General features: G+C 43.9%; 1 protein-coding gene across 1 annotated transcript in view; it reads right to left on the bottom strand.

Moving 5' to 3' along the window:
* ERAL1 (Era like 12S mitochondrial rRNA chaperone 1) overlaps positions 1-9,867 on the bottom strand; it is a 48,271-nt gene extending 38,404 nt beyond the window's left edge. The window contains exons 1-4 of the mRNA XM_069761213.1: positions 9,740-9,867; positions 6,258-6,422; positions 4,506-4,633; positions 3,264-3,341 (exon numbers count right to left, since the gene is read on the bottom strand). Coding sequence (XP_069617314.1) covers positions 3,264-3,341; positions 4,506-4,633; positions 6,258-6,422; positions 9,740-9,788 — 420 coding nt within the window. The 5' untranslated portion in view covers positions 9,789-9,867. The remainder of the gene's footprint in view (positions 1-3,263; positions 3,342-4,505; positions 4,634-6,257; positions 6,423-9,739) is intronic.
* Between the last annotated feature and the right edge of the window lie 12,167 nt (positions 9,868-22,034).

The raw sequence follows: 22,034 nt of genomic DNA on the forward strand, positions 1-22,034 counted from the left end.
TTCCGATGCAAAAAAAAAAAAAAAGGAGCCTATGTACATCCACGTACATCCACAGAGTTAAGGTCCCTGGGTGGACAGGGCTGGTTGTCCGGAGTTAGACCTGGCTGTAGAAGAGTATACACGTGCTCAACTATTGCTGGTGTGGGGAGATCGGCATCCTTTAAAAGGACCTGTTGCCCTTAAGAATCAGACCAGGCATGGCATCTCACGTCTTAGGGAGGGAGCACCCCGCATGTTTGCATATTTGCTGAAAAAGGATACCGCGCTTACAGAGGTTTCTGTCCAGTGGATCGCTTATCCGGACGCTCCCTGTCGGGGTGAATGGCAGATGCTCTGCGAGGGAGTTTAGTTTCCTCATGAGGGACACTGCGTGATCTAGACTAGAACCGAAGTCCTCGTCAATCTACAGAGATTGTTTAAAGACATAAATAGGCAAATCCATCCTTTTCTGAAGTTCTGGTGAGTCCAGAACCAAGGAAATATCCAATCCATATTCAGAGACATGTTCTCAGCAAATCATTGGTGAGGGATCAGGAAATGAAACTTCCGTTTTCTAGGCGTGTGTACGTTTCTAGAATACTTGCAGGCCCCTGCTAGCCGACGGCTTTAAGACCAGGAATACTGGTCATGTGCCTTTTAAGACCAGGAATACTGGTCATGCGCCTTTAAGACCAGGTAATACAGGTCATGTGCCTTTAAGGGTGGTTTCACACTTGCGTTTTTGTCTGCAGCGTTTTTTGCACAAAAAAACGCATGCGTTTTTTCCCCTATATTTAACATTGAAAACGCATGCGTTTTTTGTGTACGCGTTTGGTCTCGTTTTCAATCGCATGCGTTTTTTTACTGCATGCGTTCATTTTCAAAAATGCAACTTGTAGTATTTTTGAGAGGCGTTTTTTGGACACAAAAAAACGCATGCGTTTTCATGCGTTTTTTGGGGGTCAAAAAACACATTGGAGTCAATGGGAACAAATGCGTTTTTTTGTGCATGCGTTAAAAACGCATGCGTTTTTTAAAAAAAACAAACATAAAAACACACTGAAACCACCCCACACCATAAAATTGATAAAGGGATCCTAACCCTACCCCTAATCCCTTTAAGGGTAGGGTTAGGGGTAGGGTTAGGATCCCTTTAGGGTTAGGGGTAGGGTTAGGATCCCTTTAGGGTTAGGATCCCTAACCCTACCCCTAGCTCTTTCGGTTTATAGTGGGTTTTTTACTTTATTTTGATGATTGGCAGCTGTCACACATTTATCTGCATGCGTTTAGAAAACGCAGACGCATGAAAAAACGCATGTAAACGCGTCAAAATGCCGCGTTTTTTTCACCACATGCAAAAACGCATGCGTCAAAAAAACGCAGCGTTTGCACGCGTTTTTTCACCATGCGTTTTTTTTTAAACGCATGCGTTTTGAAACGCAAGTGTAAAACCAGCCTAAGACCGGGTAATACTGGTCATGTGCCTTTAAGACCAGGAATACTGGTCATGCGCCTTTAAGACCAGGGAATGCTGGTCATGTGCTTTTAAGACCAGGAATACTGGTCATGTGCCTTTAAGACCAGGAATACTGGTCTTGCGCCTTTATGACCGGATAATACTGGTCATGTGCCTTTAAGACCAGGAATACTGGTCATGTGCCTTTAAGACCAGGTAATTTTGGTCATGCGCCCCTTTAATACAAAACCATAGCCCCTGTGTGTGTGCCGGCAGGGTGGATCAAGATGGCCACCGGAGTTGCAGAGGTGGTAAAGTCTCGCAGAGAGGGAGAGGCGCCAATTCGGGGGGCGGGGTCTTAATCATGACATTAAATGATTGATGTCATGATTAAGGGAGCTTAGTCTCCAGAAACGCGTTGAGATTCTTACCCATATGGTTTGTGCTGAAGTTTGTATCCTCCATGTTTAAGTTTGTGAATAAAGAAATCTTTTTTTCACGGATTCGGTGAAGCTGGACATTTTCTTCTCTTGGATTCTACACGCCTGGACACAGCGGGTCCGTGCTCCCGAAACTCAGCTTATGCATCACGGGTGAGCTGGTTTATATTTCTTCTCTTCAAAGTACTTTGCTCTGCCCTCAACAGGGCAAATCAGTACGCCTGCGCAGGAGCCGCGACAGGAAGCAAAGAAGAGGACGTCATCGGATGAAGATGGGAGGCGCCAGACCGCAACACCCATCGTACCGGACCACAGCGGGACCGCCCCTGGGTGAGTATAATCTAACTTGTTTTTCTTCTCTTTCAGATTACTTTAGTAATAGTAGACGTCATCTAGTAAAGTAGATGACAGATTCACTTTAAATACAGTAGAAAAAAAAAAAAAAAAAAAACAGAAAACGTTCAAATCACACCTCATTTGTCCCATTAAAAAAAGAAATAAAAATACACATATTTGGTATCGCTGAGTCCATAAAAGTCCGACCTATCAAAATCTAAAATAAATTAATACAGTTGGTAAATTGCATAATCAGGAAAAAAAATTGAAACTCCAAAATTACGGGGAGTTTTAGCCATCGCAACATTGCAATAAAATGCAATAAGAGGTGATTAAAACATCTTATCATCTTAAAATGGTATCAATTAAAACGTAACCTCAGGGCGCAAAAAATGAGCCCTCACATAGCCCCATATTCTGAAAATTGATAAGGTTATAGGTCTCGGAAAATGGCAAGACGAGCAAATTCTTTTTATTTATTTTTTTAAGCAAATTTCCAATTTTTTTCACCACTTAATTAAAAAAAAACTATATATATGTTTGGTACCGGTGTGATCGTACTGACCTGGAGAATTATAATTCCTGGTTAGTTGTACCATATAGTGAACATGGTAAATAAAAAAGTACAATATAAAAGTGCACTTTTTTGGAAGTTTCAATGCACAGGATTTTTTTTTCCCGAGCTTCCCAGTACATCATATGATAAAATGAATGGTGTAAAACATAAGGGGTTAAATATCTTGTACAGTAACACACTGCACAAGTGTACCTGGAAGAATTCACGCTGTTCTGAAGGCAAAGGGCGGTCACAGCAAATATCGATTTAATTTAGATTTTTCTTTTATTCATTCATTTTGCTAATTGATAAAAATAAAACTTTTGAGAAAGCCTTGTTACTTTGGAGCTTTTTTCTACACCCGTGTAAACCTTTTGCATAGTACTGTATCTCTTCATGAGTGTTTCTGGTGGTCCTCTAGGTCTGTATTTACAAGCGTCTAGCACGAGGCCACTGCCGCCATCACTGATCTTAAGCACGTCAGTACGGTACTTACAATCTGGGTGTCTCCTTCTGTGAGAATCCCTTGTGCTTTGCAGCGTGTGGTGTGGACTTTACTGGATACAGGAAAAAGCTACACAAGGGTATTTACACCATTAGAATGGCAGCCATATGGTAAAACACCTAAAATATAAAAGCCTTTACAAACTGTAGGTTAATATAAGATTGGCGCAGATAACTTCACTATTTGCTGCCAGTAGTAAGTTTTCTTCCCTTTACAGGATGCTCCTGATTTTTTTGCCCAATTCCTCTCCTCCTAAGCCTAATTAGCCAACAGAGACTCTATAAAAGAGAACCTGTCGACAGGTTTTCTTAATATAAAGTACAGCCAGCACATTTATGCCCCGTGTTAATATGAGGTCTCAGTCCCCAATCCCCCCTACAAGGCACGGAAAACAGACCTTCAGTTATACTCACAGATGGAGCGTTACTGTCTGATGGACGTCTCTGGTGTTGATCTGGCGCCTCCTCTCTTCCTGCGATCACCGTCCTCCTTCATGTGGATAACACGTCTCCCACTTTATCGTCCCCTATCGCACTCATGTGCTGGAGATTGCAAGTAGAGCGGAGACGCTGGATCAAGAACAGAGACGCCCATCGGACCGGTCCGCGCCGTCTGCGAGTATAAGAAAACATCATTATTATGCCTTACCTACGGGATTGGGAACATACAGACAGAACACCCGAATGCTGTAAAAGAGGGTTTAAAGGTGCTGGCTGTATTTTACATGGGGAAAACCTGGTGACGGGTTCCCTTTAAAGACTCATCTGTTGAAGCTAAAGAAAGCTTTGTAATAAAGAACACAAGATCGCTCTTCTCTTTAGAAAGATTCTGCTGCAGCTACAAGGCCAGAAAACACATAACCCAGCTGCTGCAGAACCTCTAAGGCAAAAGAAGGCTCCAGGTCAGTCAGTGATTTATATGAAGACCCCTCTTTTCAAAATGTACTGAACCCTCCATAGCCTCATGTTGCAACAATGCCAGACAACCCCACAAGGACATCCTAAAGAGGCATTTCCAGAATCACAACCTCTCCCTTGCGTCAGTCTGCATGCAGAAGGCTGCACTGCTCCATTCAACAGGGAGGGACATAGGACCCCCGTTCTCATGACTGCTGTGGGTTTCACAACTCGAACATGTATCACTCTAGTTTGTGACACTGTGAATACGCCTTTTAATTGTTCACAGTAATGGACATATAACAAGAATACAACTCTGGTGTCTTATGCTCTTTACCTTTCTGCCCAGAAGCTGGTTGGATAAAGTTGATTTTCCTGCATTGGGAGCCCCTATAATAGCAAGTTTGAGCACTTTGGAGATCTCTGGCTGGTCAGGGGCATTCAATAATAAACTGTCTTGATCAGCTGCAAACAGAGAATTACGATTATTATGAACTGGAGCAAACTACAAAAGACGACAAATGGGAGGTAAAACATTACTTATGACGATGACCTTGCACCTTAGATGAAAGGAGACCAAACTCAATCCTGACAAAAATATCTAATGTGTATGGGAGCTGCCCGAATGTCTTACAATAGAAGAAGACCCTTTTAGGCTACGGGATAAAAGTTACTGAAAGAAAAATATAGATATAAGTTACATCCAATGAAAAAGTACTCTGCAGCGGCGGGCTGAATGTGTGAACTAGAAAGAGGGTTTCCCCCTTAGTCTCCCCCATTAGTGCTGTATCTGCCTCTAAGCCTTCTCAGCTCTTATTAGAGAAATCCATGTAAGCAAACATGTATTTTTAAGAACATAGCACACCTTCTGCCATGTATCTCTGCTAGTCACTGATGCAGCACCTACTCGCAGGGCAGTCACACTGAATCTGCCGGAATCACTCCCAGGGACGTGCTGGCAGACTTAACGAGGAAAATCTTGCTCACAGGCTTCTATACTGTCTCTTTTTGCAAACTGTTGATTTTTTTATTACGGTTTCATAGGATAAACTATACAATTGGGTTTTGAAAAACATTCATGAAAACTTTTGTCTTATAAAATATAACAATGGAGATAGTAAGATAGATGACAGGGGGAGCGGAGGGTTAGAAATGAGCCCGAGAGGGAGTTAAATCTATATAGCAAGTAACACTAGTTAAGTAGAGTCAAAGTCTGGTGGGGCGAATAGATTAGGGATCCTATATTCTACATATCGTGGACAGATTGTCTCAGATTTCTCCAGCTTGTCACATAGTTTTTCATTAATCAGATACTAAGAGATCAGTCTTTTGACTTCCGAGAGATCAAGCCCTGGTTTTCTCCAAGCTGAGGAAATCGTGTGTTTACTAGCAAGAAGAATGAAGGAAATCAGGTTGGAAAAGTTTGGAATGAGTATTTAATAAAGCCTCTCGGCGTGGTTTTCTATAAATTATGGCCTAATCCAAAGTCTACGGGCTTTGGAGCAAAGTCACCATACATGTGTCCTATAGACTGACATCTTCTAAAACATTGGGTGGAATGGTTAGGAACAGCTTTTGCTACCCTAAGTGGAGTCATGGCGCTTGTGGTAGAGGACTAAATTGGAGTCGAGTCTTCAGACAACGTGGAGCCAATATCGGCTTCCCAGAGAGAAGTATAGGTGACATGACGTCTGTGGGTGGTATGGTTTATATAAGTATAGAAAAGCGAGGTAGTGCCCGATGCCTGAGGGTTTATACATCTCTGTTCCAGTGGGGTTAAAGAATATGGTGGGTTGCATTTCTTAGAAGGGAAGTAATGAAGTGTTTTAAGTTGGAGGTATCTGAATATTTCTTTGGAAGGAAGATTACATATTTCTTTGAGAACGAAAAAAAAAGTGATACCATCTATATTAAGAAGGTGGTGAATCTTGGTGATGCCTGCTGTAATCCACTTGTAGAATGCCAAGAGGGATTTTGTGCCTGTAGGAAATTCAGGATTACCCCAAAGAGGTGATGGGGTTCGTCAATCATCACATCCCTATTTAAACAATATTATACATCGTCAATACAAATGTACACAGACATTTACCTTTATTAAAGGACACGGCCGGTGCTTGTGGGCTGAGAAGTTCATTTGTTGGACTATGTTGCTGTACCCCCAACAAACTGCCAATAGCAGAGTCTCTTCCGTATAGACATGCAGCTAATCTATTAACCCTGTGACGCTCTATATTCCTAAGAAGTAGGACTGTTCCTGTGGGGGAAGAATAAAAGTTAAACAATTACATGAAAGAGTCAAAAGACCTGATAAAAATCTAGGTATACATTACAATAATACCACTAAATAACAATAATAGTCAGTTAGCTATTTCCACCTCCTGTTGCCTGCAGCTCAAAAATATCTCCAAAATCCGTCCTTTCCTCCACCCTCAATCTACTAAAATGCTTGTGCATGCCCTCATTATATCCCGCCTTGACTACTGCAACATCCTTTTCTGTGTCCTCCCTGCTAACACCCTTGCACCTTTCCAGTCCGTTTTTAACTCTGCTGCCCGACTAATTCATCTCTCTCCTCGCTACTCCTCTGCTTCCCCCCTCTGCAAATCTCTTCACTGGCTCCCATTTCCTCAGCGTATCCAGTTCAAATTACTAATACTGACCTACAAAGCCATCCACAACCTGTCTCCTACATATATCTCTGAACTAATCTCCCGATATCTTCCCTCACGTGATCTCCGGTCCTCCCAAGACCTCCTTCTCTCCACATTTATTCACTCCTCACCCAACCGCCTCCAAGACTTCTCCCGAATATCCCCCATCCTCTGGAATTCTTTGCCCCAACACGTCTGACTATCAGCCACATTCGGATCCTTCAGACGGAACCTGAAAACCCACCTCTTCAGGAAAGCCTACAGCCTGCACTGACCCCGCTGCCTCCTCACCACTACCGGAGCTACCACCTCACCAACACCGGAGCTCCTGCAACCCTCAACCTACTGTCTCCTTCCCCACCATCCTGTAGAATGTAAGCCCGCAAGGGCAGGGTCCTCGCCCCTCTGTATCAGTCTGTCATTGTTAGTTTGTTTACTGTATGTGATATCTGTAATTTGTATGTAACCCCTTCTCATGTAAAGCACCATGGAATCAATGGTGCTATATAAATAAAATACTAATAATAATAGTAGTTAGGAGCTAGAGCCCCCATAAACATTACACAGATTTTGGCTAGAGCATAAGATAGTCTAATCTGTATGGGGGCCTCCTGATCCTCCCAACATAGATGATGAGAACAAATTCAATCCCCTGTCACTTTTCTTTTGGTGAGGAGATAAGTTGCCTCCAAAGGAGTCTGGCAGTGACAAAAACACAGGATGGCTCTCAGTGGGAAAAATAAAATAATAATCTTGTAGCCATGATACATTTTAATGGCTAACAAAAATAAAATAAATGATGTTACAAAGAAAGCTTTCCTGACTTCTTAGAAAACACAGAAATGTGCCGCCGAGTATACCTGTGTTTGTGGGATTCAGATGAAATAGCTGTAGCCTGAGGAATTGTCTAAAGTGTATGGGAACCTATAGTTATAGGAGACCGGTGCTTTATCCTGTTATAGTTATGACAATTTACGACCTAACAATGCAAAGCTGATCATTTATAGCACTGGATCTGTGAGAATCTCTCCGTCGCGCTGACCCTGATAAATGTAAGCCCTGAACTACATCTCAGTTTTACACCACGTGATGAATCTATAGTGAAGACTATATGGATGTGTGCATTTCATGACACACAAACTCACAGATATCATCATCACTGTCCCCCATTGGGGCTCACAATGTATTCCCTATCAGTATGTTTTTGGAGTAAGCAGGAGAACCCGGCGGAAACCCACACAAACATGGAGACAGAATACAAATGCTTTGCAAACGCCCATGGTGGGATTTGAACTCAGGATCTGTTCTGCGGCTGTATTCAAAGTTTAAGAAAGCTGAGTACTTTGCTAGGTTGCGTCTGTCAAAACCAGACAAAGTATAGTCATTCACTTCTTAAATTCCTAATCCCCCAAATAAAATAAAAAAAAGATGGCACAGATTCTCCTGGGCGATGTGTCACTTATGTCGCATGAGCGCTAATCAGTGGCCACTGACCAACTGCAGCCAGCCTTTACTATTTTGTCAAAGTTGACATCAGCTTTATTGTAATGTTAAACCAAAGTTCAAACTTACATTATAGTCTGACGAAAGAAGAGAAATATTAGTTAAAAACAGTAGTTATAGGCGAAACGTACGTCGGGGTGAGGGGGGACGCTCAGTTTATGCACTTGTTCAGGTTAGTGTTCTTGCCTCCATTATGACACCCTGATTATGTGGTTCAGTATAGCTGCTTTCATTGGAATCTGCTATACTTCTGGTACCACCTCAGGGTTAATGTTTTCTGTGGGACCATAGATGCTGGGTGTTTATTTAGTCTTACCACAGTGGAGCTGGGTCAGTATTTAATAGGTTGGGACTGTATCCCCTTATTGCATTTTAGAGTGGCAATATTATACTTACAGGTGGAATCTTTTGGTTACTATACCTTTAATGTATTGATTCAATTGTTACATTGAACTCTTGCTGATTTGTATGGTCACTGGACCTGGATTGTTCCCTTAGATCCCACTTATACTTATTGATATTTCCTTTTTTTATCATTCTATTAAACAATATCCTATACATTCCTGAGCATGATTAGATTGCGGTCCCCCCTACTGGACACTCTGTGATTAATTGTTGTATTTATAAATACATTTTTAAATTAGTGAAATAAAATACTACCGTTTTTAACTAATTAATGGTTCTCTCCTTTTGGCGGACTATAATGGAAGTCCGAACTTTGGATTAACAGATCTACATGAAGTGCCATTGTATCTCAGTATTGGACACTAGCGGATAATTAGCTTTACTTGAATATTGAGGATCAGCAACCAGTGATTGGCTGCAGCGCTCATCTGACAGTGTCCCACATACCACAGAGAACTCGCGGGAATGGATCGGTTTTAGGATCTTACTCTGGTAACTTGGGCACTTAAGAAGGGAATGGCCAAGTAGTGGACAACTCCTTTACATGTAGAGGCAGCACACATAATGGTGTATAATCCGCGGGCAGGAGCACAAGTGTGAACACTGGCCATAATGGGTGTAAACTGGGTGCATTCAGATAGAAAAGCCAAACAACAATGTGTCTGTGTAGATGGCTCTGGGCAGAAATTCTGTGATGGAGCAAGGGCAAAAAAATGTCAGCTGCCCCCGGGGTCATATCATCTACAATGAGGAAATCCAGGCTCCTGAGCGCAGGCTGCACAACATGATGGGAGCTGTAGTCCCTGGGAGTCATGCGGTCACTGCACAGTTATTACTGTCACACAGCATAATAGTTGTGTATACAGCAGCAGCACTGACCAAGGCTACTTAGTATCTGCAACCTGCTGGAAAACTACAAGTCCCAGCAGTCAGTACACGCTAGGTTGTCCGGCTCCCATGGCGTGACCGCAGTGACAGGAGGAGTACGTCATCACTGTGCGCCGCCACTGACCTGCAGCTCTGCTCTCAGCCAGGACCGACCTGAACAGCGCGCACCACATCGTATTACCGGCCCGTAGTCAGTATTTCACGCCGTCACTGACGGGCGCCGCCATATTGTAAGAATCTGTCGTCTCGCTGGTGACGTCATTTGTGCGACCGGAGAAACGCGGAAGTGCGGCGCCATCTTTCTTCCTGGCAACAGTAAACTGCCGTAGTACTACAAATCACAAGTGTCCGCGGTTGGAAAGCACTTCTGATTCCTGTCACTTTACAGCCGCCACAGCAGACAGCTGATCAGTGGGGGGCGGGTGTTTTACGCCCACCGATCCTATATTGATTACCTATCCCGGGATTGGTCATTGATAGTCTTGAAATTAAAGGGTTTGTCCATGTAAAGAAATGATACATACTCTTACTCACCCTCCAATCAATTACTTGGTTTTTTTTTCACTTGCATTTGGCTTATTAAGTTTTCTGGGAAGGAGATAAGCTAATAAAAAAATGAAGTTATTAATTTTTGGGACATTCATTGTGCGAGATAATGAATTAATGTCATGTAACAGGACACTATGGTTGTGCACTTTTTATATGTTTATTTTTTCCTTTGTATTTTTTCTATGTGTAAACATCTTAATTATTTTCTTACATTAATTTTTCGTCTCACTCCGGGGCCTGACCATGCAGTGTATTCTGCCTGTACCACCGTCCTCCCACATCCACGTCTCACGGTCCCAGTATGCAATGGCCGCGCAGCCTCATTCGTGCCCATGAGGACAGGAGCAGATCAGTCGGATTGCACCCAGACCAATGTTAGTCACAGCAAAATCGCAGCATGTCCAAGTCTGAGGCCGGCGTCACACTCAGCGTATAAAAATACGGTCTGTATTTTACGGCCGTAATACGCCACAAAAGTCCAAAAATGGTGATCCGTAAGTACTCTGTAGGCAGGGTGTGTCAGCGTATTTTGCGCATGGCATCCTCTGTATGTAATCCGTATGGCATCCATATTGCAATATTTTCTCGCAGGCTTGCAAAACCGACATACGGACATACAATGGATCCATGTGCTCAAAAAATCATAAAAACATATGTACTGTCTCTCTCACGAGGCTGAAGTTGGTTTCTTATTCGTTCAGTTTCTTATTCGGAGCTGAAGTTGGTTTCTTATTCGTCAGTTTCTTATTCGGCAATTTTTTCTTTTCTGTTTTTTATAGGTTTAACAACTAAAAATCAGCATCACAATAATAACATACAATGCAGCGAGGAGCCCTAATGTGAATACGCTTAAAAACGGCTACAAAAATAATAAAACTGGCACAAAAATGGGCATCAAAGTGGGCACCAAAGAGCGCTGAAGAAAGGGTTAAATGCCTTTGGGCCACTGATTTCACACTGCAGACATATAGAACAGGGCGCCCCGAATCCAAATCAGTTATTTCCAGCCTGGCCCAAATGGGTTCTGGGTACCAGAACTGGCATCAAAGTGGGCAGACAGTCAATTCTTGCCATTTTAATAAGTAACTGATGTTTTTAAGGGGTTAAATGCCTTTGGGCCACTGATCTGACACTTAAAGTACACAGATAGCGATGCGCTGCATCAAACCCAGGTCCCTCCAGCCTGGCCCAAATGGGTTTCGAGCAACAGAACTGTCATCAAATTGGGCAAACAGCCCATTTTCACAGATTTGAATAAGTAACTGATGTTTTTAAGGGGTTAAATGCCTTTGGGCCACTAATACGACACTTAAAATTCACAGACAGTGATGCCCTGCATCAAACCCAGGTCCCTTCAGCCTGGCCCAAATGGGTTCCGGGCACCAGAACTGGCATCAAAGTGGGCAAACAGCCCATTTTCTCAGATTTGAATAAGTAACTGATGTTTTTAAAGGGTTAAATGCCTTTGGGCCACAGATCTGACACTTAAAATACACAGATAGCGATGCCCTGCATCAAACCCAGGTCCATTCAGCCTGGCCCAAATGGGTTCTGGGCACCAGAACTGGCATCAAAGTGGGCAAATAGCCCATTTTCACAGATTTGAATAAGTAACTGATATTTTTAAGGGGTTAAATGCCTTTGGGCCACTGATTCGACACTTAAAATACACAGACAGTGATGCTCTGCATCAAACCCAGGTCCCTTCAGCCTGGCCCAAATGGGTTCTGGGCACCAAAACTGGCATCAAAGTGGGCAAACAGCCCATTTTCACAGATTTGAATAAGTAACTGATGTTTTTAAGGGGTTAAATGCCTTTGGGCCACTGATTCGTCACTTAAAATATACAGAAAGTGATGCCCTGCATGAAGCACAGGTCCTTTCAGCCTGGCCCAAATGGGTTCTGGGCACCAAAACTGGCATCAAAGTGGGCAAACAGCCCATTTTGTCAGATTTGAATAAGTTACTGATGTTTTTAAGGGGTTAAGTGCCTTTGGGCCACAGATCTGACACGTAAAATACACAGATAGTGATGCCCTGCATCAAACCCAGGTCTATTCAGCCTGGCCCAAGTGGGTTTTGGGCACCAGAACTGGCAACAAATTGGGCAAACAGCCAATTTTCACAGATTTGAATAAGTAACTGATGTTTTTAAGGGGTTAAATGCCTTTGGGCCACTAATACGACACTTAAAATTCAAAGACAGTGATACCCTGCATCAAACCCAGGTCCCTTCAGCCTGGCCAAAATCGGTTCTGGGCACCAGAACTGGCATCAAAGTGGGCAAACAACCCATTTTCGGTGCCGCGCCCTCCGCGCTGTTTTCGCTTCAAAACTGGCGCCTGTGCTGTCTACTACTGTGTGGGGCAGGCGCAGTAAGCTCTGGCCGTCTGACGTCCCAGCCAGGCTTGCAGACTGCGCGTGTGCGGCCGCCCTGCCTATGAATCCCTGCCCCGCACTGTGCATAATGCATTACACAGTGCGGGGCAGGGATTCCCAAGGTGGGTGGCCGCAATGCCCGCACAGGCGCAGTCTGCAAGCCTGGCTGGGACGTCAGACGGCCAGAGCTTACTGCGCCTGCAAACACAGTAGTAGACAGCGCAGGCTCCAGTTTTGAAGCAAAAACAGCGCAGAGGGGTCGGCGCCAAAAGCCCCTGAAGATTTGAGTGATGGCAGAGTAGCGGTTCAAGCTGGGGAGTGAGGACCCGACTCCATGGACAAAGATAGGTATTTTGCATAACTTTCAAAATGCTTTATTTTCGGAATACATGAACCAAAAACTAAAAGAGCCGCCTTGTTAGAATGCAGCATTACTGCTGCACAAGGTGGCTCTTTTAGTTTATAACGGCTGGAAGGGGGTGACAGTGGCCCTTTAAGAGGACGCAACAGTTCGTTTATAAAGCATAGGAGACAAGCTAGTAAATTAGATATTTTACTCCATAAAAAAGGAAGGCAGTGTTTACAAAGTATAAAAGATGTTCTAAAGAAGACAAACTCATATGTACATTGAAGATTAAAAAAAAAGGATTAACATTGAATAGAGAACAATTACAGGTCGTTTAGGTCATTTCATATCAGCATGGCGGCCTTGTGCTCAGGAGGAGAAAAGGCTTCCATATATCCGGATGCATGAGCACAGCTTTACCGAGCTGTTGTTAGTTTGCTTCCTGCACCAAGACTGCTGGAATGCTGAAACACAAAAATATTCTTAGCCCAAAAACCCAGGCACTCCCCCTGTAGTGACATCACTCTGGGGCTGAAACCTCCCCTTTACTGAAAATATTAAAACCATTTTTATGTACATCTCACTGTATGAACCTCGTATATGAAATACGCCAGGATCAAGCGGTGCACTACATCGGGGCAATTCTTTTAATTGTAAATACGGATTGATTCCCTGAACCGCTTACGGAAAAATCTGCACTTTGCCCTCATTGGGTTTAGCTGCTAGCGCTTTCAGTGTGTGATAGATCTATCGATGGATGTCCGGAATATATAATTCTTATCTTTGTAGCTGAAATCAGTGGCGCTATAACTTTAATAGTACAAAGAAACTCAGGGCTTTACATCTGTTCAAACTAGTCTTTGGTGGGAGGGGGGGAAATGAGCAGCCTTCACAGAGACTGCTAACGGCAGCTACAGCCATAACTTCTAGTGAGGGTTTTGAATTACACTCATAGCAGCAAGCAGAAGAGGGGGGGTCGGAATGACCCACAGCGTCTGTTCTCTGCTCTTGGTTGTAGCAGAGCTCGGTGTGTGCGATAATACACAATCAAATACCTCATGTTCCTGACAGGGAGGATAACTTTATGATCCCCGCAACTAACACCAATAGGACATGAACCGGGGTTGTTAGGTTGCTCACTTCTTTCTGAAGGGGAATTATTTCTGTCCCACTTCAAAGTTCCGGTTTTGAACTTGCTCTAGCTCTATGGCACCCCCCCTTACCCTCAGGTCAGAAAGGGTACTGTACCTAGGATAATTAGTAGCCAGAAAGTCTGCCTTCTTTGTACTGGCTAATTGGCACGCTGCAGCGAGGGCGATATAACTACTCCCACTCAGGCGGGAACAATAACTATCAACGCCGTCCATTGCAACAAGGTCTCCCAAATGCAGAGGACATATCCACTGCCACGAGCTCCCATTTTTTTAAATTCATAATGTGTCAGGAGGCAACCCAAATTAGTAGAGTAATTCTCTTCAGAGGACAGGACAGCACGTTGTAGAGCAAGGAGGAACAAATCTAGTAATTTTATATATTTTACTACAAAAAGGTAGGCTGCGTTAACAGAATTATAAAAAGATATTCGAAAAATAGACAAGTATCGTATATACAGTACAATTACAACTAAAATGGGATTAAATTTGAAAAAACACTTACAGTTTGTTATGTAATTTCATCTCATAGCAGACCATGTGGTGTGGGGGATGGGCATACATCAAGATGCATTACAGATGGGTCTCGCAGTTGGACCCTAAACAAAAGACTAGTGAAGATTGATGTCTAACTCACTGATCTCCGTGCCCAAAACCAAGGCACTGCCCCTGTGGTGTTCTCACTCAGAGGCTGAATACTCCCCTTTCTTCGAGTTATGACAAGACATTTCTATACATAACTCGCTGTATGAACATCGGAGATGAAGGACACAATGATCATGATGCTCACCATGTCATGGGGGTTCTGTTAAGTATAAACACGGCGTAGATATATAATCCGCTTAAGGAGAAATCTGTTGTGAATTCCGCTCTTGGGCTCCTTCCGGTGGTTGTAAGTGGCACTTTTGTGGGTTCTGCTCTTGGGCTCCCTCTTGTGGTTTCAGGTGGTATGGCTGCTCCTTGGATTTAGCTGTCGGCAGCTGCTTCTGCTGATTGTCTTTTCTGCTCGGCTATTTATGCCTGGCTCTTTCCTTCAGCCAGTGCCACTTGTAAATGGTTCCTGGTTGGATTCACATCTCTTTGGATTTCCGTTATCCTGACCAGTTCAGCAAAGCTAAGTTCTTGCTTGTGCTTTTCTGTCCCCAGATTGTGGACTTATCCGTTCTGTGCTTTCTATGTTTGTCCAGCTTATCAGTATGAATTATCTCTGTGTTGCTGGAAGCTCTGGGAAGCAGATTTACCCTCCACACCTTTAGTCAGGTGTGGAGATTTTTGTAATCTCTGCGTGGATTTTTGTAGTGTTTTATACTGACCGCACAGTATTCCATCCTGTGCTATCTATCTAGCTAGACTGGCCTCCTGTGCTCATCCTGGTTTCATTCTGTGTATGTCTTTTCCCTCTCCACTCAGTCATTATTTGTGGGGGGCTAATCTATCCTTTGGGGATTTTCTCTGAGGCAAGATAGTTTTCCTGCTTCTATCTTTAGGGGTAGTTAGCTCTTAGGCTGTGACGAGGTGCCTAGGGAGAGTTAGGAGCATTCCACGGCTACTTCTAGTGTTGTGTTGAGCTTAGGGACTGCGGTCAGTACAGATACCACTTCCTTCAGAGCTCGTTCCATGTTGCTCCTAAACCACCAGATCATAACAGTACAAGTGGCCATAAATGAATTAAATGCATCTCAAAAAGAAGGAAAAAATTCTGAGCCATTTTTTTTTCTGTGCTCTCTTTTTGTCTTTTTTTTTTCCTCTTGACCTTTGGGTGGTGCAGGATTTGTGCTCTGGCATGGATGTTCAGAATTTGTTTTCTCGTGTGGATCAACTTGCTGCAAGAGTACAGAGTATCCAAGATTATGTTGTCCAGACTCTGGCTTTGGAGCCTAAAATTCCTACTCCTGATTTGTTTTTTGGAGACAGATCCAAGTTTTTGAACTTTAAAAATAACTGCAAATTGTTTTTTGCTTTGAAACCCCGTTCTTCTGGCGATCCCATTCAGCAAGTAAAAATCATCATATCCTTGCTGCGTGGTGACCCTTAGGACTGGGCATTCTCCCTTGAATCAGGGGATCCGGCATTGCTGAATGTAGACGCATTTTTTCAAGCGCTCGGATTATTGTATGATGAACCTAACTCTGTGGATCATGCAGAAAAAACCCTGTTGGCCCTGTGTCAAGGTCAGGAAGCGGCAGAATTATACTGCCAGAAACATCAGTTACTTATTCAAATCTGTGAAAATGGGCTGTTTGCCCACTTTGATGCCAGTTTTGGTGCCCAGAACCCATTTGGGCCAGGCTGAAGGGACCTGGGTTTGATGCAGGGCATCACTGTCTGTGTATTTTAAGTGTCGAATCAGTGGCCCAAAGGCATTTAACCCCTTAAAAATATCAGTTACTTATTCAAATCTGTGAAAATGGGCTATTTGCCCACTTTGATGCCAGTTCTGGTGCCCAGAACCCATTTGGGCCAGGCTGAATGGACCTGGGTTTGATGCAGGGCATCGCTATCTGTGTATTTTAAGTGTCAGATCAGTGGCCCAAAGGCATTTAACCCTTTAAAAACATCAGTTACTTATTCAAATCTGAGAAAATGGGCTGTTTGCCCACTTTGATGCCAGTTCTGGTGCCCAGAACCCATTTGGGCCAGGCTGAAGGGACCTGGGTTTGATGCAGGTCATCATTTTCTGTGTATTATAAGTGTCATATCAGTGGCCCAAAGGAATTTAACCCCTTAAAAACATCAGTTACTTATTCAAATCTGTGAAAATGGGCTGTTTGCCCACTTTGATGCCAGTTTTGGTGCCCAGAACCCATTTGGGCCAGGCTGAAGGGACCTGGGTTTGATGCAGGGCATCACTGTCTGTGAATTTTAAGTGTCGTATTAGTGGCCCAAAGGCATTTAACCCCTTAAAAACATCAGTTACTTATTCAAATCTGTGAAAATGGGCTGTTTGCCCAATTTGATGACAGTTCTGTTGCTCGAAACCCATTTGGGCCAGGCTGGAGGGACCTGGGTTTGATGCAGGGCATCGCTATCTGTGTATTTTAAGTGTCAGATCAGTGGCCCAAAGGCATTTAACCCTTTAAAAACATCAGTTACTTATTCAAATCTGAGAAAATGGGCTGTTTGCCCACTTTGATGCCAGTTCTGGTGCCCAGAACCCATTTGGGCCAGGCTGAAGGGACCTGGGTTTGATGCAGGGCATCACTGTCTGTGAATTTTAAGTGTCGTATTAGTGGCCCAAAGGCATTTAACCCCTTAAAAACATCAGTTACTTATTCAAATCTGTGAAAATGGGCTGTTTGCCCAATTTGATGCCAGTTCTGGTGCCCAGAACCCATTTGGGCCAGGCTGCATGGACCTGGGTTTGATGCAGGGCATCGCTATCTGTGTATTTTAAGTGTCAGATCAGTGGCCCAAAGGCATTTAACCCTTTAAAAACATCAGTTACTTATTCAAATCTGAGAAAATGGGCTGTTTGCCCACTTTGATGCCAGTTCTGGTGCCCAGAACCCATTTGGGCCAGGCTGAAGGGACCTGGGTTTGATGCAGGGCATCACTGTCTGTGTATTTTAAGTGTCCAATCAGTGGCCCAAAGGCATTTAACCCCTTAAAAATATCAGTAACTTATTCAAATCTGTGAAAATGGGCTGTTTGCCCACTTTGATGCCAGTTCTGGTGCCCTGAACCCATTTGGGCCAGGCTGCATGGACCTGGGTTTGATGCAGGGCATCGATATCTGTGTATTTTAAGTGTCAGATCAGTGGCCCAAAGGCATTTAACCCTTTAAAAACATCAGTTACTTATTCAAATCTGAGAAAATGGGCTGTTTGCCCACTTTGATGCCAGTTTTGGTGCCCAGAACCCATTTGGGCCAGGCTGAAGGGACCTGGGTTTGATGCAGGGCATCACTGTCTGTGTATTTTAAGTGTCAGATCAGTGGCCCAAAGGCATTTAACCCCTTAAAAACATCAGTTACTTATTAAAATGGCAAGAATTGACTGTCTGCCCACTTTGATGCCAGTTCTGGTACCCAGAACCCATTTGGGCCACGCTAGAAATAACTGATTTGGATTCGGGGCGCCCTGTTCTATATGTCTGCAGTGTGAAATCAGTGGCCCAAAGGCATTTAACCCTTTCTTCAGCGCTCTTTGGTGCCCACTTTGATGCCCATTTTTGTGCCAGTTTTATTATTTTTGTAGCCGTTTTTAAGCGTATTCACATTAGGGCTCCTCGCTGCATTGTATGTTATTATTGTGATGCTGATTTTTAGTTGTTAAACCTATAAAAAACAGAAAAGAAAAAATTGCCGAATAAGAAACTGACGAATAAGAAACCAACTTCAGCTCCGAATAAGAAACTGAACGAATAAGAAACCAACTTCAGCCTTGTGTCTCTCTCTCTCTATATATATATATGTCAGTGAGACACATATATATATTACTATTTCATACAGCGCTAGATAGCTTAAAAACCGGTAATTCAATTGCCGGCTTTTGCTATCTCCTTCCTAAACCCGACATGATATGAGACATGGTTTACATACAGTAAACCATCTCATATCCCTTTTTTTTGCATATTCCACGCTACTAATGTTAGTAGTGTGTATGTGCAAAATTTGGGCGCTGTAGCTATTGAATTAAAGGGTTAATTCGCTGAAAAAATTGGCGTGGGCTCCCGCGCAATTTTCTCCCCCAGAGTGGTAAAGCCAGTGACTGAAGGCAGATATTAATAGCCTGGAGAGGGTCCATGGCTACTGCCCCCCCCTGGCTAAAAACATCTGCCCCCAGCCACCCCAGAAAAGGCACATCTGGAAGATGCGCCTATTTTGGCACTTGGCCACTCTCTTCCCATTCCCGTGTAGAGGTGGAATATGGGGTAATGAAGGGTTAATGTCACATTGCTATTGTAAGGTGACATTAAGCCAGATTAATAAAGGAAAGGCGTTAATTATGACACCTATCCATTATTAATCCAATAGTAGGAAATGGTTAATAAACACACACATTATTATAAAGTATTTTAATGAAATAAAGACACAGGTTTTTGTAATATTTTATTACACTGGTAATCCACCTGAAGACCCTCGTTCTGTGAAAAAGGTAAAATTTAAAAAAAAACTATCCCATACCTTCCGTCGTTCTGTAACGTCCCACGATGTAAATCCATCTGAAGGGCTTAAATAATTTTACAAGCAGAAGCTCTGCTAATGCAGCTGTGCTTCTGCCTGTAAAACCCCAGCGAATTAAGGTAATGTAGGTCAATGACCTGTAGTTACCTTCAGTTGCGGTGATGCGCCCTCTGCTGGATGTCCTCATATGAACTCGAGCGTGGGAAAACATTCAGAAAAGTTCCCAGGCTCGAGTTCATATGAGATGAGCGAATATCGTCGGCTTCCTCCTTATTCGGCAAGCTATAGCGCTTACCGAAGAAGCTGCATTGGGAACCCGGATACCTGGAGCGCTCCCGATAATCAGTTGTCCGGCCCCGCAGCTGCATGTGTCTGTGTGACAGTCACAACAGATGCATGGAGAGCCAGTGGCTGTCACACAGACACATGTAGCTGCGGCGCTGAGCAGCTGGTTATCAGGAGCGCTCCAGGTATCCGGGTTCCTGCTGCAGCTTCTTCAGTAAGCGCTATAGCTTGCCGAATAGAGGGAGATGAACATGTTCACTCATGTCTAGTCACTACCACTCATTGCCAGTCCATGCATTACAGATGTGTGAACGCAGCCTTAAAGCGTTACTCCAGCATTTTTTATTATTATTTTAGTCCCAGAATGTTGGCATTAAGTTTCCTGCCCCTAGTATAATAATAACCAGCCGCCATCTTCAGCTCTTACTGGCGCTGCTCCGTTCCTGATCTGCCATCTTGTGACTGCAAATTCTGACTCACCGGAAATCAGATATAAACCTGGGGTCATACTTGTGAGTGCAATGCGAGAATCTCCCACGAGTCTCTCGCCTTAATACCCGGCACTGCCGCCGGCGCTCGGGACCGGACCATGAGACTGTATGTATTTCTATGCAGCTGAACGCTCCGGTCCGAGTGCCAGCGGCAGTGCCGGGTATTAAGGCGAGAGACTCGTGGGAGATTCTCGCATTGCACTCGCAAGTGTGACCCTGGCCTAATTGTAGCTCACTAGTCCTCACTAGTCCTCACCAGCCATACCCCACTGCAATAAACGAAATCGGATACAAACATCAAAACACCTTTGTGTCAATTTATCCATGTTCTCCCATTTAAGGCCGGTTTCACACGTTAGTGGCTCCGGTACGTGAGGTGACAGTTTCCTCACGTACCGGAGACACTGACTCACGTAGACACATTAAAATCAATGTGTCTCTGCACATGTCAGTGTGTTTTCACGGACCGTGTGTCCGTTTGGAAAACACGGAGACATGTCAGTGTTCGTGAGAGCGCACGGATCACACGGACCCATTAAAGTCAATGGGTCCGTGTAAAACATCCGTGTTGTCCGTGTGCAGTCCGTGTGCCGTGCAGGAGACAGCGCTACTGTAAGCGCTGTCCCCCCCGCGTGTGGTGCTGAAACCCCATTAATTTCTTCTCTCCAGCAGCGTTTGCTGGAAAGAAGGAATGAATAATCTTTTTTTTTAATTTATTTTTGTTTTTAAAATAAAGTTGCCGGTAATCTGCCCCCTCCCACCCCCTGTGCGCCCCCCCCCCCCGCTGGCATTAAAATACTTACTCAGCTCCCTCGGCGCTTACATCCTCTCAGCGTCGCTGCTTGTCCTGTATGAGCGATCACGTGGTGCCGCACATTACAGTGATGAATATGCGGCTCCACCTCCCATCGGGTATTCTAGAATATGCATGTCCACGTAGTATATTGCCCAGTCATGTAGTATATTGCCCAGCCACGTAGTATATTGCCCAGCTACATAGTATATTGCCCAGCCACGTAGTATATTGCCCAACCACGTAGTATATTGCCCAGCCACATAGTATATTGCCCAGCTACATAGTATATTGCCCAGTCACGTAGTATATTGCCCAGCCACGTAGTATATTGCCCAGCCACGTAGTATATTGCCCAGTCACGTAGTATATTGCCCAGCCACGTAGTATATTGCCCAGCTACACAGTATATTGCCCAGCCACGTAGTATATTGCCCAGTCACGTAGTATATTGCCCAGCCACGTAGTATATTGCCCAGCTACACAGTATATTGCCCAGCCACGTAGTATATTGCCCAGCCACGTAGTATATTGCCCAGTCATGTAGTATATTGCCCAGCCACGTAGTATATTGCCCAACCACGTAGTATATTGCACAGCCACGTAGTATATTGCCCAACCACGTAGTATATTGCCCAGCCACGTAGTATATTGGGCAAGCGACTTGGATTCCATGACAGACAGAGGCCACGACCAATGAATATCCGTGACAGACAGAAAGACGGAAGTGACCCTCTAGACAATTATATAGTAGATGTGACGTGCTCACATGGGCAGAAATGCTGCATTATTTCTTCATGCGTTCCATAGGTTTCTGCAAAAACAAATCTGCAATAGCAATCTGCATTGTTTACTGCCTTTTTCATTGTTTTTCACGCACTTTCCCTTTTTTTATGTGTAAAATATTTCCATGATCTACGCGTAAATGCTGATTTGTTTTGCTGAATTTTTGTGTTTTTGGTTATGTGCACAGAGGGTATTTTTGAGGCAGTCAGAAATAATGTTTTTTTTTTTTTAATGAGAACTTTAGGGATCACTATTTTGTGCTGGGCATATTTTTTTTTTGTCCTGAATAGATAACTTCCAGATTTGATATTATCTCATTAACAGCAACCAATCATAGCGAAGCTGTCATTTCTCAAGAGCACAAAACAAGATGAAAGCTGCGCTCTGGTTCGTTACTATTGGAAACAAGACTAGGCCGTGGTTCTGTGCCGCCGCGGGCGGCATCGCATTGTGTCCGCCCTGTCACTGGCTGCCCTCTTCGGCCATGGAGTTCCCTGTCACCACACACGTGTAT

This window comes from Ranitomeya imitator, chromosome 3, assembly GCF_032444005.1.
Source record: "Ranitomeya imitator isolate aRanImi1 chromosome 3, aRanImi1.pri, whole genome shotgun sequence".
NCBI classification, from domain to species: Eukaryota; Metazoa; Chordata; class Amphibia; order Anura; family Dendrobatidae; genus Ranitomeya; species Ranitomeya imitator.